Below are 12,934 nucleotides of genomic sequence, written 5' to 3'. Positions count from 1 at the left end.
GTGTCTTATGGGCTGGTGCATCTTATAGGGCGAAAAATACGATAATTACTTACCCAACCAATCCCACGTAAACTGCTCCAGATCTCCTAGAGAGTTGTTTCAAAAGTAGAAAAAGGCAGCGCTCACCTTTGTTGTCCTTATGGAGGTGCGGACATAGCCCAGACTCAGCCGTAAGTCAACTCAAATCGAAAAATGTTAATGTCCAGCTTCCAATAAAAAAACTGTAGCTTTATTGTTATGCGGTAAAATCCAAACACGTATCACATACACAGTCCACGTGTTTCTGACCATCAAATTTCAGTCCTTACTTATTACATGTAAAATTGTGAAAGTTCACATGCCTTTAGCCATGTGTTGCACCAATCGATCAAGATACTAGCATCACATGGTCCATGGGGGAGGAGAACTTACAGAACACCAAAGAAAACCAAAAAAGTATAAAATAATGAACATGAAAATAAATCCCTTTACCAATATTGCAAAATCAAGTCATGTTTCCTGTTCAGACCTGCTTCCCAATTTGAACATCCAGTATACCTCTTGGCTCAGGAGTTTTCGCTTATGATCACCCCCTCTGATTGGAAAAGAAACGCTGCTGAAATGCCATCCGGCCCCATTAACTATAATGGGGTACTGTGGTGATCCGGCCACCATCTGGCAATTATTTAGAGAAACGGCCGGACTGCGTTTCCCGGCAATCTAAACTGAACAGCCTGGCAGCAGTATGAAGCATGCCTAACACATTGATTTTTTTGTGCTGATTTGGGGAGGAAACGCCCAGAAAAATTGCATGAAAAACTGTGTGGATTTTTTTGTCTTCAAACCCGCACCCATGTGCAGGAAGCCTAAGATTACAATATAGTGCTGTTACTTTAAGAAATGCAAACCACTTCCCTGGATATACTGTGTACAGTGCATCCTTCACCAAGCTGTTCCCTGCCACCTGCTCAGTGCTTTAATTACAAGACGTAGCTCCATTCTAGACTACGGTGTCAGCTATGGTGGTTCAATGTTTTTGTCATTCTGTTTCTTCAACAGCATCCGACTGGGGATATGTTTAACTAGAAACAAACAGAAAACATGATTCCAGTGCCAGTGCAGAGCTGGCACACAGCACTCATTGTGCCAGACCATTTACAGCAAATCATTTCTCACTAACAAACAGAAATGAGCACTCATTGTGTCACAGCGGAACAGCCTTGAAGACGGATTATACATGGTTTCTACGCTGCAACAACACGCAGCGACCGACTTCAGCGCTACCAAATGTGACACTCACTCTGTTAGCAGCCAGGCACTATTCACAATCTCCTTCTCCTTTGATAACAGCTGGTTTGTCAGATCTTCAACGGCTTGATCAAAGGCTCCCGGCTATGAAAGAAAGGCAAGAACAATTAAATAGTGAGAAGTCAACTAGACTTGTCCTAGTTTTATCAAGGATTAGACCACATTCTTCTAACATACATAATTCACTTGTCCTTAAAGAGGACCTTTCACCGCTCCTGACATGCCTTTTTTTTATTATTTTCATGCATTCCCCATGTAATAACAGTTCTGGAGCATCTATTCTTATGGCTCCATGTTGTGCCATTCCTGTATTATTTCTACTAGAAGTTATGAATGAATTGTCAAGTTGTGTACCTGCACAGCTTGACAATGGCAGCACTGATTGGATAGAGTCAGACTGTGCAGGTACCCCCCCAACTTGCTACCACCCCTCTGTACCCTTACTGCAGACTGCTAGCAATCCATTCATAACTTCTAGTAGATATAATAGAGGAATGACACAACATGGAGCCATAAGAATAGATGCTCCAGAATTGTTATTTTTATTGATGACCTATCCACATAATACGTCATCAATATCAGATCAGCGGGGGTCCGATACCAGGCACTAGGCTTGAGAGAATCGAGCCTAGTCCGACACGTGGCATCCGACACGTTGCATCCGCAGCAGTGAGCAGGTGTACTTACACTTAAGTCATCCCATTCACTTCAATGGGACGGCTCTGTAGTATACACTTGTATAGGAACGAGATGTCCCATTTATTTCAATGTAATTACACCTGCTCACCACTGCGGATGTGATGACAAGTAGGTAAACAATGAAGAGTAGACAGCGGAGTTGGGGGTGCAGGGTAGCGTTAAGCGAATCAAGCTTCGGATCAGATACGAAGTCAATTGGTTCAAACACTCCATTTTAACCACTTCAATCCCGCTAGCTGAAACCCCCTTAATGACCAGGCCACTTTTTACACTTCTGCACTACACTACTTTCACAGTTTATTGCTCGGTCATGCAACTTACCACCCAAATGAATTTTACCTCCTTTTCTTCTCACTAATAGAGCTTTCATTTGGTGGTATTTCATTGCTGCTGACATTTTTACTTTTTGTTAAAGAGGACCTTTCAGCTAAAAAAAAAATTTAAACTAAGACTATAGCGTTACTTACATGCCCCCATGATTTCTTGAACGTTAATTCTTTTTTCATTCTGTGCCCCCGTTTGTCCGCTATGCCCTCCGGAATAATTCCCGCTGTTTATGCTAATGAGCCAGCCTCAAATGGGCTGGCTTTAAAATTTCTCCCGGTCGTGCCTTCCATCTTCTCCCTGGCACGGAGCGCATCCAATCAGCGCGCTCCGCTCTTAGCCAGGGAGAAGGCGCTCCAGTTCTCGCGAGACTTCAGAGAACTGGAGCGATTTCGTCTATAGACCGGGAGAACTTTTAAAGCCAGCCCATTTGAGGCTGGCTCATTAGCATAAACGGCGGGAATTATTCCGGGGGGCATAGCGGACAAACGGGGGCACAGAATGAAAAAAGAATTAACGTTCAAGAAATCATGGGGGCATGTAAGTAACGCTATAGTCTTAGTTTACATTTTTTTTTTTAGGTGAAAGGTCCTCTTTAATAATCGAAATGTAACGATTTTTTTTGCAAAAAATTATTTTTCACTTTCAGCTGTAAAATTTTGAAAAAAAAAAACGACATCCATATATAAATTTTTCACTAAATTTATTGTTCTACATGTCTTTGATAAAAAAATAAAAAAAAAAAATGGTTTGGGTAAAAGTTATAGCGTTTACAATCTATGGTACAAAAATGTGAATTTCCGCTTTTTGAAGCAGCTCTGACTTTCTGAGCACCTGTCATGATTCCTGAGGTTCTACAATGCCCAGACAGTAGAAAAAACCCACAAATGACCCCATTTCAGAAAGTAGACACCCTAAGGTATTCGCTGATGGGCATAGTGAGTTCATAGAACTTTTTATTTTTTGTCACAAGTTAGCGGAAAATGATTTTATTTATTTTTTTCTTACAAAGTCTCATATTCCACTAACTTGTGACAAAAAATAAAAACTTCCATGAACTCACTATGCCCATCACAAAATACCTTGGGGTGTCTTCTTTCCAAAATGGGGTCACTTGTGGCGTAGTTATACTGCCCTGGCAATTTAGGGGCCCATATGTGTGAGAAGTACTTTGCAATCAAAATCTGTAAAAAATGACCAGTGAAATCCGAAAGGTGCACTTTGGAATGTGGGTCCCTTTGCCCACCTAGGCTGCAAAAAAGTGTGACACATCTGGTATCGCCGTACTCAGGAGATGTTGGGGAATATGTTTTGGGGTGTCATTTTACATATACCCATGCTGGGTGAGAGAAATATCTTGGCAAAAGACAACTTTTCCAAATTTTTTTATACAAAGTTGGCATTTGACCAAGATATTTTTCTCACCCAGCATGGGTATATGTAAAATGACACCCCAAAACACATTCCCCAACTTCTCCTGAGTACAGCGATACCAGATGTGTGCCACTTTTTTGCAGCCTAGATGCGCAAAGCGGCCCAAATTCCTTTTAGGAGGGCATTTTTAGACATTTGGATCCCAGACTTCTTCTCACGCTTTCGGGCCCCTAAAAAGCCAGGGCAGTATAAATACCCCACATGTGACCCCATTTTGGAAAGAAGACACCCCAAGGTATTCAATGAGGGGCATGGAGAGTTCATAGAATTTTTTTTTTTTTTTGGCACAAGTTAGCGGAAATTGATTTTTATTTTGTATTTTCTCACAAAGTCTCCCTTTCCGCTAACTTGGGACAAAAATTTTAATCTTTCATGGACTCAATATGCCCCTCATGGAATACCTTGGGGTGTCTTTCCGAAATGGGGTCATATGTGGGGTATTTATACTGCCCTGGCATTTTAGGGGCCCTAAAGCGTGAGAAGTAGTCTGGAATATAAATGTCTAAAAAATGTTACGCATTTGGATTCCGTGAGGGGTATGGTGAGTTCATGTGAGATTTTATTTTTTGACACAAGTTAGTGGAATATGAGACTTAGTAAGAAAAAAAAAAAATATAAATAAAAAAAAATAAAAAATTCCGCTAACTTGGGCCAAAAAAAAAAAAAAAAAAAAAGCTGAATGGAGCCTTACAGGGGGGTGATCAGGGAATCTATATGGGTGATCACCTGCCTGTCATTGATCACCCCCCTGTAAGGCTCCATTCAGACGTCCGTATGCGTTTTGCGGATCCGATCCATGTATCCGTGGATCCGTAAAAATCATACGGACATCTGAATGGAGCCTTACAGGGGGTGATTAATGACAGGGGGGTGATCAGGGAGTCTACATGGGGTGATCAGGGGTTCATAAGGGGTTAATAAGTGACCGGGGAGGGGGGGTGTAGTGTAGTGTAGTGTAGTGTTTTGTGGTACTTTACACAGCTACCTGTGTCCTCTGGTGGTCGATCCAAACAAAAGGGACCACCAGAGGACCAGGTAGCAGGTATATTAGATGCCGTTATCAAAACAGCGTCTAATATACCTGTTAGGGGTTAAGAAAATCACATCTCCAGCCTGCCAGCGAGCGATCGCCGCTGGCAGACTGGAGATCCACTCGCTTACCTTCAGTTCCTGTGAACGCGTGCGCCTGTGTGCGCGCGTTCACAGGAAATCTTGGCTCTCGCGAGATGACGCGTATTATGGTCACTCTGCGCAGAGCTGCCGCCTCCGGACCGCACATCTGCGTTAGGCGGTTAATGAAGACTTGCCTCCGTACAGCATTAAAATGTATTGCCTCTGTGACTTCAGTGAATGAATTCAGTATTAATTTCTGCACGTTTAAAATTCGGAATCCAAAGTCGGGTTTGGTATTGGTTTGTATCTCGGTACCAAACCCAACTACAGATTTTTAAAGACACAGAAATTAATACGGAATTCATTCACCGAAGTCTCGTGCAGCTTCGGCTGAAACTAATTTTGCCTACATGGAGGCAATACATTTTAATGCTGTATGAAGACAGGTCTCCCTACAGCGTTAAACCGAAAATGTTTAAACCAATTGGCTTTGGATCTAAGATCCGAAGCTTGATTCACTCAACACTACCCGGCACCCCCACCAATCAGCTGGTTGAAGAGAAGGCGCATGCCGTACCAGAGCTGCCTCCTCTTCATTGTTTACCTGCTTGTCGTTGCATCCGCAGTGATGAGCAGATATAATTACACCTAAGCCGTCCCATGGAAATTAATGGGACAGCTCGTTCCTATCCAAGTGTATACTATAGAGCAGTCCCATTTAAGTGAATGGGATGACTTAGGTGTAAGTACACCTGCTCACTGCTGCGGATGCAACGTGTCGGACCCCCGACGATCTGATACTAAGGATAGGTCATCGAAAAAACAAACAAGTTGGACAACTCCTTTAAGTAACCTAAATCTGAACTCATTCCTGGAGGCAAATAAATAATACTTTACCTATGCAATAATATTTGTATATACCTATACAGAGAGTGAGCAGCCGCTCCGAAGACAGTCTTTCAACAGTGAACATACCTGATGTGTATTTTATAAATGGTCCCTGGTTTAAAAGGCAAGACTATATAAGGAATGATGTGGGTTTGTAAAGAGGTCGTGTGACTTAGGGTCATATGGTCTCTAACACTGGGAGGCATTGTACTGTGTGCAGATAAATATGAAGAATGCATTAGTCCTCTAGCAGGAATAGTTATGGAGCAGGGCCTACTGTGTATTCTGGGTATATCGAAGACAAAACATCATAATATTCACATTATATGTCGGGTATACACCAAGTAACATTTGATTTCTTGCCTAGAACAATGCAGTAAACATTCATCATCTTGATTATGACAATTTTCCATAAGTGGATTTGTAAAGTGCAACCGCCTGTACAAATCAATGTGTGTATCCTACATTTTATGTGGCTTACGCCGTATTCTGTCATCCATGTGCTGTCCCATCTGTATGTCCGTCCTGCAAATCATAGAACATGTCCTATTCGAGTCTGTTTTTTTCGAATGATGGGGAGTGATTGGGGGGGGGGGGGGGGGGTTTAAAAGTAATATCAGGAAGTATTACTTTACTGAGAGAGTAGTGGATGCATGGCATAGCCTTCCTGCAGAAGTGGCAGCTGCAAATACAGTGAAGGAGTTTAAGCATGCATGGGATAGGCATAAGGCCATCCTTCATATAAGATAGGGCCAGGGGCTATCCATAGTATTCAGTATATTGGGCAGACTAGATGGGCCAAATGGTTCTCATCTGCCGACACATTCTATGTTTCTATGAGTGAAAAATAAAAACATTGCACATGGAAGGTGTCTGTATATTGTGAAGTGTAGTTTGCAGACCACAATACGGCTGGGACGTGAGCATGAGGCCTTATAGATGCTATATACATTAGTAGTGCGGGGTGCTTTCATGGGCATGAAGATCTAGAGCTGGCTTCTGAGTGAATAGCCCTTGCTGACTCAGTTTTAGAGTAAAAGCACTTTCACAGTGGTTTGTCACCTTCTACCTTGGCAGGGTTGCCTCTTTTCACTTCTGTTACCCAGGACTTACATCCTACATCCAGCTCAATGGCCCTGGGCCTAGTCCTATAGGTAATCACGAGGGCAGAGAATTTTCAGGGAACTGAAAAGTATTTATTCAGATGTAATAATTTGTATTAACGCGTTAGTTGGGCACTCATTGAGATGTGTGACTCAGAGGCGGACAATCAGGGAGACACAAAGGAAATGCCGCAAACATTCCCTGTGTGAAAGGAGCCATGATGTACAGGGGCTGGACCCCAAATAACCACACATTTATTACCTATCTGGACGATGGGTGATAAATGTTTAAGGTGTAGCCTACAGGATGGCCAGAGTCTAAAGGTACCTGAAAACAGGTTCCTAAAGACACCATTTTTTTTCTATCCCAAAAACAGTGTAATGCGATTTCCATCAGCGATTTTGAGCCAAAACCAGGTGCGGCTCTAAACACAGAACAGGGGCGGATCTTTCCCTTATATCTTATGTCTGTGGAGGCTCCAATGTCCAAAACACTGACTTGTGAATGAGGCTTACGTCATTAGGGTCCATTCAGACGTCCGTGTGTGAGGATCCGCAAAACACGGACATCGGCCATGTGCGTTCCTCATTTTTGCGGACCGCACATCGCCTGCACTTAAAAGAAAATGCCTATTCTTGTCCGCAATTGCAGACAAGAATAGGACATGTTCTATATTTTTTGGGATCAGAATTGCGGACCCAGAAGTGCGGATCCACAATTCTGGATCTGGGCAGCACATGGTGCTTCCCCATAGAAATTAATAGGTCCGCAATTCCGTTCCGCATAATGCGGAACGAAACTGCGGGTGTGTGAATGGACCCTAACAGTGAGGATTAGGTTCGGAGCTAAGGAAATATGTCATCAGTTTTTTGCTTCCCTATCTGAGGATAAACTGGTGACAGAGACCCCAATGTGCTGGGTCACCTCTTAAATTAACTATTTGCTAAAATCTGTATTGAGCAGCTCCAGTGTAAACTGAGTGTTGGGGTTGTTCAATAGAACGCAAGTGCTGGACAGTCCTTACCTTCATGAGGTCCTAGGAGCAGGGAGAGCTGGGTGCTCAAGAATATATGAGGCCTCTAAGGCAAGAGCTCTATTGAACAGATGGACCTGCTCAGTACACATTTTAGCAAAATGGCTGGGTCAATTCAAGAATGTGACTTCTCATTTTCATCAAGGTTTCTGTTGCCAGTTTATGCTGCCCTCAGACAGGGAACCATAGACAGGTTCTCCTTAAAGGGATTATCCAATAACATACAACAGCCTACCCATGTGCAGACAAGAAAATACATTTTCTATTAAGTGCCGGCGATGTCCGTGTTTTGCGGATCCACACACACGGACGTCTGAATGGACCCTAATGACGTAAGCCTCAGAGGGAACATACTTACCCCACTCCTTGCGCCGCTCCTGGTCCCCGCACCGCTGCTGCTCTCTGTATACGGATTAAAACATACGGTGTCGAAGGGGGGGAGCCTCCCTAGCATCGCAGGTGACGCTAGGGAAGCTCCCCCCGTACACGCCTGCCATTGGCTGCCCCCCGCCCCCCCAGACACCGGATGTTTTCATCCGTGTACAGAGAGAAGCAGCAGCAGCAGCGGTGCGGGGACCAGGAGCGGTGCAGTGAGCGGAGTAAGTATATTTCCTCTGAGGGGCCCGGCACATGGAGGCTGTTGCATGTTATTCGATAACCCCTTTAAGAACGCTGGTAGCAGATAACAGTACAGTCTATTATGCATGCTCTATAAATTACATATTTGTTTTACCCTAGCAACAAAGAACTTTCTCAAGATAAATTTTTGGTTGGAATGAGTTTCCGAAGCCTGTGACTTGTTTGCATCTTGCGCTTGATTACTCTTGGTGTCCTGGTTGGTCTCAGACTCAGGATAATCTTGTGCTCCAAGTGCCACAGGACGAAACTCTCCCCCTTGCTCAGGTTGGGCCATTTCTGAAAACTGAGTAAATTAAAAATAAAACATGTGATAGTGACCTAGTGAGCACTATAAAAACATTATCACCATGCAATTTTCTGAATTACCCCTCGTAGTAGAGAATAATGCTACCTGGAACAATGCAGCCCTGTCAAGCGGTCACACCCAAGAGAAACAACAAGAGTGAGTGTCCATTGTGTGCTGAAGGCGTTCACCATGCACGCAGTCACAGCCACCTTCATAGTTTTGTTTATGATAAATAATTCATTTTTAAAGATAAAATAAACGTACAAAACAGGGACACATGCCTGCAGCTGTTAACGCGAGTATGTCACCAATGTAAACTGCTGACAGCACTAGGTGGTGGCTGGGGAGAGCAGGAAAAACATACCTTTTGTGAATCTTATCATCAGGAGAACTGAGAATATGAAGTTTTATTGTTCCAGATTCCGCTCCTGGAAGTGCCCAGGAGGTGGAGTTTTACTTGTAAGGGCTCTCTGCATTAAGCTGCTTCACAGCCCCTCCCCTCTGCTTAGAGTGACAGCCATAGCATCCAACCAGAAGACCAGGACAGCTGTTACTCAAAGGGAGGGGCTGTGAAGCAGCTCGATGCAGAGATTGGAGGGCACTTCACAGTGAAGCGCCACTTGCAGGAGCAGTTTGGCAGAATAAAACTTCATATTCACAAAACTCCTGATAATAAAAGCTCCACAAAAGGGACTGCTCTCCCAAGCCCATACCTAGTGTTATCAGCAGTTTACTATGGTCAAAACTGCTAACAGACCCCCTTTACACTTAGTATCTAATGGACAGAAGCTAAACAGAATACTGGATTAGGGCCTTCAAGCATTGAAATCATGTTATAGGAATCTAAAAATGCTTGCATATTGGTCAGGCTCTATTCACACCACATTTGGGGTGTTGAACGCCCACTCTATATGTTGAACATGTCAAAGTTATAGCACAAGGTATGCAATTGTATGGCATGCTTCTGCGAGTCATATATATATATCACACACATACACACACACACACACACACACACACACACACACAAGATATACCTTTTTGAGGGAAGCCTTTATATTGTAAAGCATAGTTGACTACACTTTACAATACAGGGTATGCCAGTCCACAACTCAAGAACACACTTTTGACATATGACTGTCCGTTACCTAGAAGTCTATGGATATTTATGTCGCACATTTCTACTATATATATATATATATATATATATATCTGTATATGGGATAGATACTAGATAGATAGTATTCTCTATTAGACTAAAATTGTCTAGACCAGGAATGGGCAAACTGCGGCTCCCCAGCTGTTGTAAAACTACAAATCCCATCATGCCCTGCTGTAGGCCGATACTGGGAGTTGTAGTTTTACAACAGCTGGAGAGCCGTAGTTTGCCCATCCCTCGTCTAGACAGCTAGGAGTGGTCATATGTACTAAAGTCAATCCTCGGGGGAAAATAGAAAAAAAAAAGTAAAAATAAATAAATGTAACCTTAGCCTTACTGAAGTGCAAGCATATAAGCTCAAACACAAGAGAGCTATTGAATTGGTGAATCACTGTTTCTGAAAGAAAAAGAGCAATGAACTAAGTGAGTCAGTCAACATCACATGTCCGGTTATGCATATCTTGGCACATAATTTATGCACACAGCCGTATTGCCTCATGCACACGTCCGTGTGCATTCCGTATTTTTCTCACAATGGCTATTCTCATCTGCACAGGGATCCGCACACTGAATGAGTCGGTGTGCTATCTGCAAAAGGAGTGGATAGCAGACGGATGGAAAAATCATGTGCATGAGCCCTTACTGCGGATTTCAAAAGCTACAAAGCATAAGCTCAGTAAGGCTACTTTCACACTAGCGTTTTGGCTTTCTGTTTTAGGATATACGTTCAGGGCTCTCACAAGCGGTCCAAAACGGATCAGTTTTGCCCTAATGCATTCTGAATGGAAAAGGATCCGCTCAGAATGCATCAGTTCAGTCTCCATTCCGCTCTGGAGGCGGACACCAAAACACTGATTGCAGCGTTTTTCTGTCCACCATGTGGTGCGGAGCAAGATGGATCCGTCTTGACACACAATGTAAATCAATGGGGACGGATCAGTTTTCTCTGACACATTCTGGCACAGTAGAAAACTGATCCGCCTCCCATTGACTTTCAATGGAGTTCATGATGGATCATGCCAGTGCATGCGCAGTGTCAGAATAGTGTTCCTTCCCTGTGCTGGCATCAGCCTCAGGGAACAAACTGCGCATGCGCTAGCTCACTCATCGTGGGATTACGGAGCTCTAGCTTTGTGACGTCGGGGAGCAAGGAGGAGATTCGGAGGATGCGGGCGGTGCTGGGCTCATCTCAGGGACAGGACTCATCTAAGGTTAATTTACATATCTATCAAATCATTATTATTTTTTTTACACACAATAAAAACACACAGGGAGCTATGGGGACTAGATATTGCGGATGTGCTAGCGGCGATCTAGCAGCCCATGTTCTCAGCTCTATTCCCAAAAACCAGGTGACAGGTTCCTTTTAAGACCAGTACACTCCAGGGTCCATGTTTGGTGTTAGATATCAACTTAATTATGCCATAGAGACTTTATCCCAGCTAAACAACTTCAGGCATGATTATCTATTGTTATTCTGAAATTAGTGTAAGAAACATATTTCCTGCCGGACACAGATATAATAATGATACATACAGTGGTCCCTCAAGTTACAATATTAGGCCTCTTTCACACGTGCGTTGTCCGGATCCGGCGTGTACGCCACTTGCCGGAATTACACGCCGGATCCGGAAAAACGCAAGTGAACTGAAAGCATTTGAAGACGGATCCGTCTTCAAAACGCGTTCAGTGTTACTATGGCATCTAGGACGCTATTAAAGTCCTGGTTGCCATAGTAGGAGCGGGGAGCGGTATACTTACAGTCCGTGCGGCTCCCGGGGCGCTCCAGAATTACGTCAGAGCGCCCCATGCGCATGGATGACGTGCCATGCAATCACGTCATCCATGCGCGTGGGGCGCCCTGACGTCACTCTGAAGCACCCGGGACCCACACAGATGGTAAGTATACTGCTCCCCCGCTCCCCACTACACTTTACCATGGCTGCCAGGACTTTAGCGTCCCGGCAGCCATGGTAACCATTCAGAAAAAGCTAAACGTCGGATCCGGCAATGCGCCGAAACGACGTTTAGCTTAAGGATCAATGCCTTTCAAAGGGCATTAATTCCGGATCCGGCCTTACGGCAAGTGTTCAGGATTTTTCGCCGAAGCAAAAAACGCAGCATGCTGCGGTATTTTCTCTGGCCAAAAAACGTTCCGTTCCGGAACTGAACACATCCTGAACTGATTTCTATCCATTCAGAATGCATTGGGATAATCCTGATCAGGATTCTTCCGGCATAATGCCCCGACGACGGAACTCTATGCCGGAAGAAAAGAACGCAGATGTGAAAGAGCCCTTAATTGGTTCCCGGACGACCATTGTATGTTGAAACCATTGTAACTTGAGTAATCGGTTCCAAAGCCCTAAAATCCAAAATAAGAGAAAATGAAGATTTAAGAAAAATAAGCAGATGACCAAGACAGATAAGGCTACTTTTACACTTGCGGTAGCAGGGTCTGGCAGGCTGTTCTGGGGGGAGGGGGGGCGGAAGCCCGCCGGACCCTGCTACTGCAAATGTGAAAGTAGTCTAAAACAAGTCCTTACATATAACATATATAACTAGAGACACACTATGTTGGGTCTAGTTTCAACTTATGATGTGTCAAAAAAGACCATTGTTTGTTGAAAATATTGTATCCTTAGGCAGGGGCGCACATAGAAATCATTGGGCCCCATAGCAAAAATCTGAAATGGCCCCCTAACCCCACCCACCCGTGGCCCATTCCACTACTAATTAAACCGTTAAGGATAAAGAACTAAAAAACTAACAAAAAAATAATATTTTCCCGTAAGGTTTTGCTCTGGAAATTATATACGTATTATTTAAGTAGACATGGTTCTATGCGTATGTAGCCTACTACTGACAATATAAAGCCTTAAAAGGGTATTCTCATTTCAAACTATTCCATATCCACAGGATGTGTACACTGCTCAAATATCTCGAAAATTCCCATAGAAATTAATAG

General features: G+C 43.6%; 1 protein-coding gene across 2 annotated transcripts in view; it reads right to left on the bottom strand.

Moving 5' to 3' along the window:
* Window positions 1-12,934, bottom strand: part of TPRG1 (tumor protein p63 regulated 1) — a 100,245-nt gene that overhangs the window by 71,240 nt on the left and 16,071 nt on the right. Inside the window, exons 2-3 of one of the 2 annotated variants that reach the window (XM_044292048.1) lie at window positions 8,616-8,804; window positions 1,280-1,371 (exon numbers count right to left, since the gene is read on the bottom strand). In XM_044292048.1, coding sequence (XP_044147983.1) covers window positions 1,280-1,371; window positions 8,616-8,795 — 272 coding nt within the window. In that variant the 5' untranslated portion in view covers window positions 8,796-8,804. The remainder of the gene's footprint in view (window positions 1-1,279; window positions 1,372-8,615; window positions 8,805-12,934) is intronic. The other variant, XM_044292049.1, reaches the window with a different exon arrangement.

The sequence above is a fragment of the Bufo gargarizans genome, chromosome 4 (genome assembly GCF_014858855.1).
Source record: "Bufo gargarizans isolate SCDJY-AF-19 chromosome 4, ASM1485885v1, whole genome shotgun sequence".
Classification (NCBI taxonomy): Eukaryota; Metazoa; Chordata; class Amphibia; order Anura; family Bufonidae; genus Bufo; species Bufo gargarizans.
The sequence above is the reverse complement of the archived record's forward strand: the minus strand, read 5'-3'. Positions and strand labels throughout refer to the sequence as shown.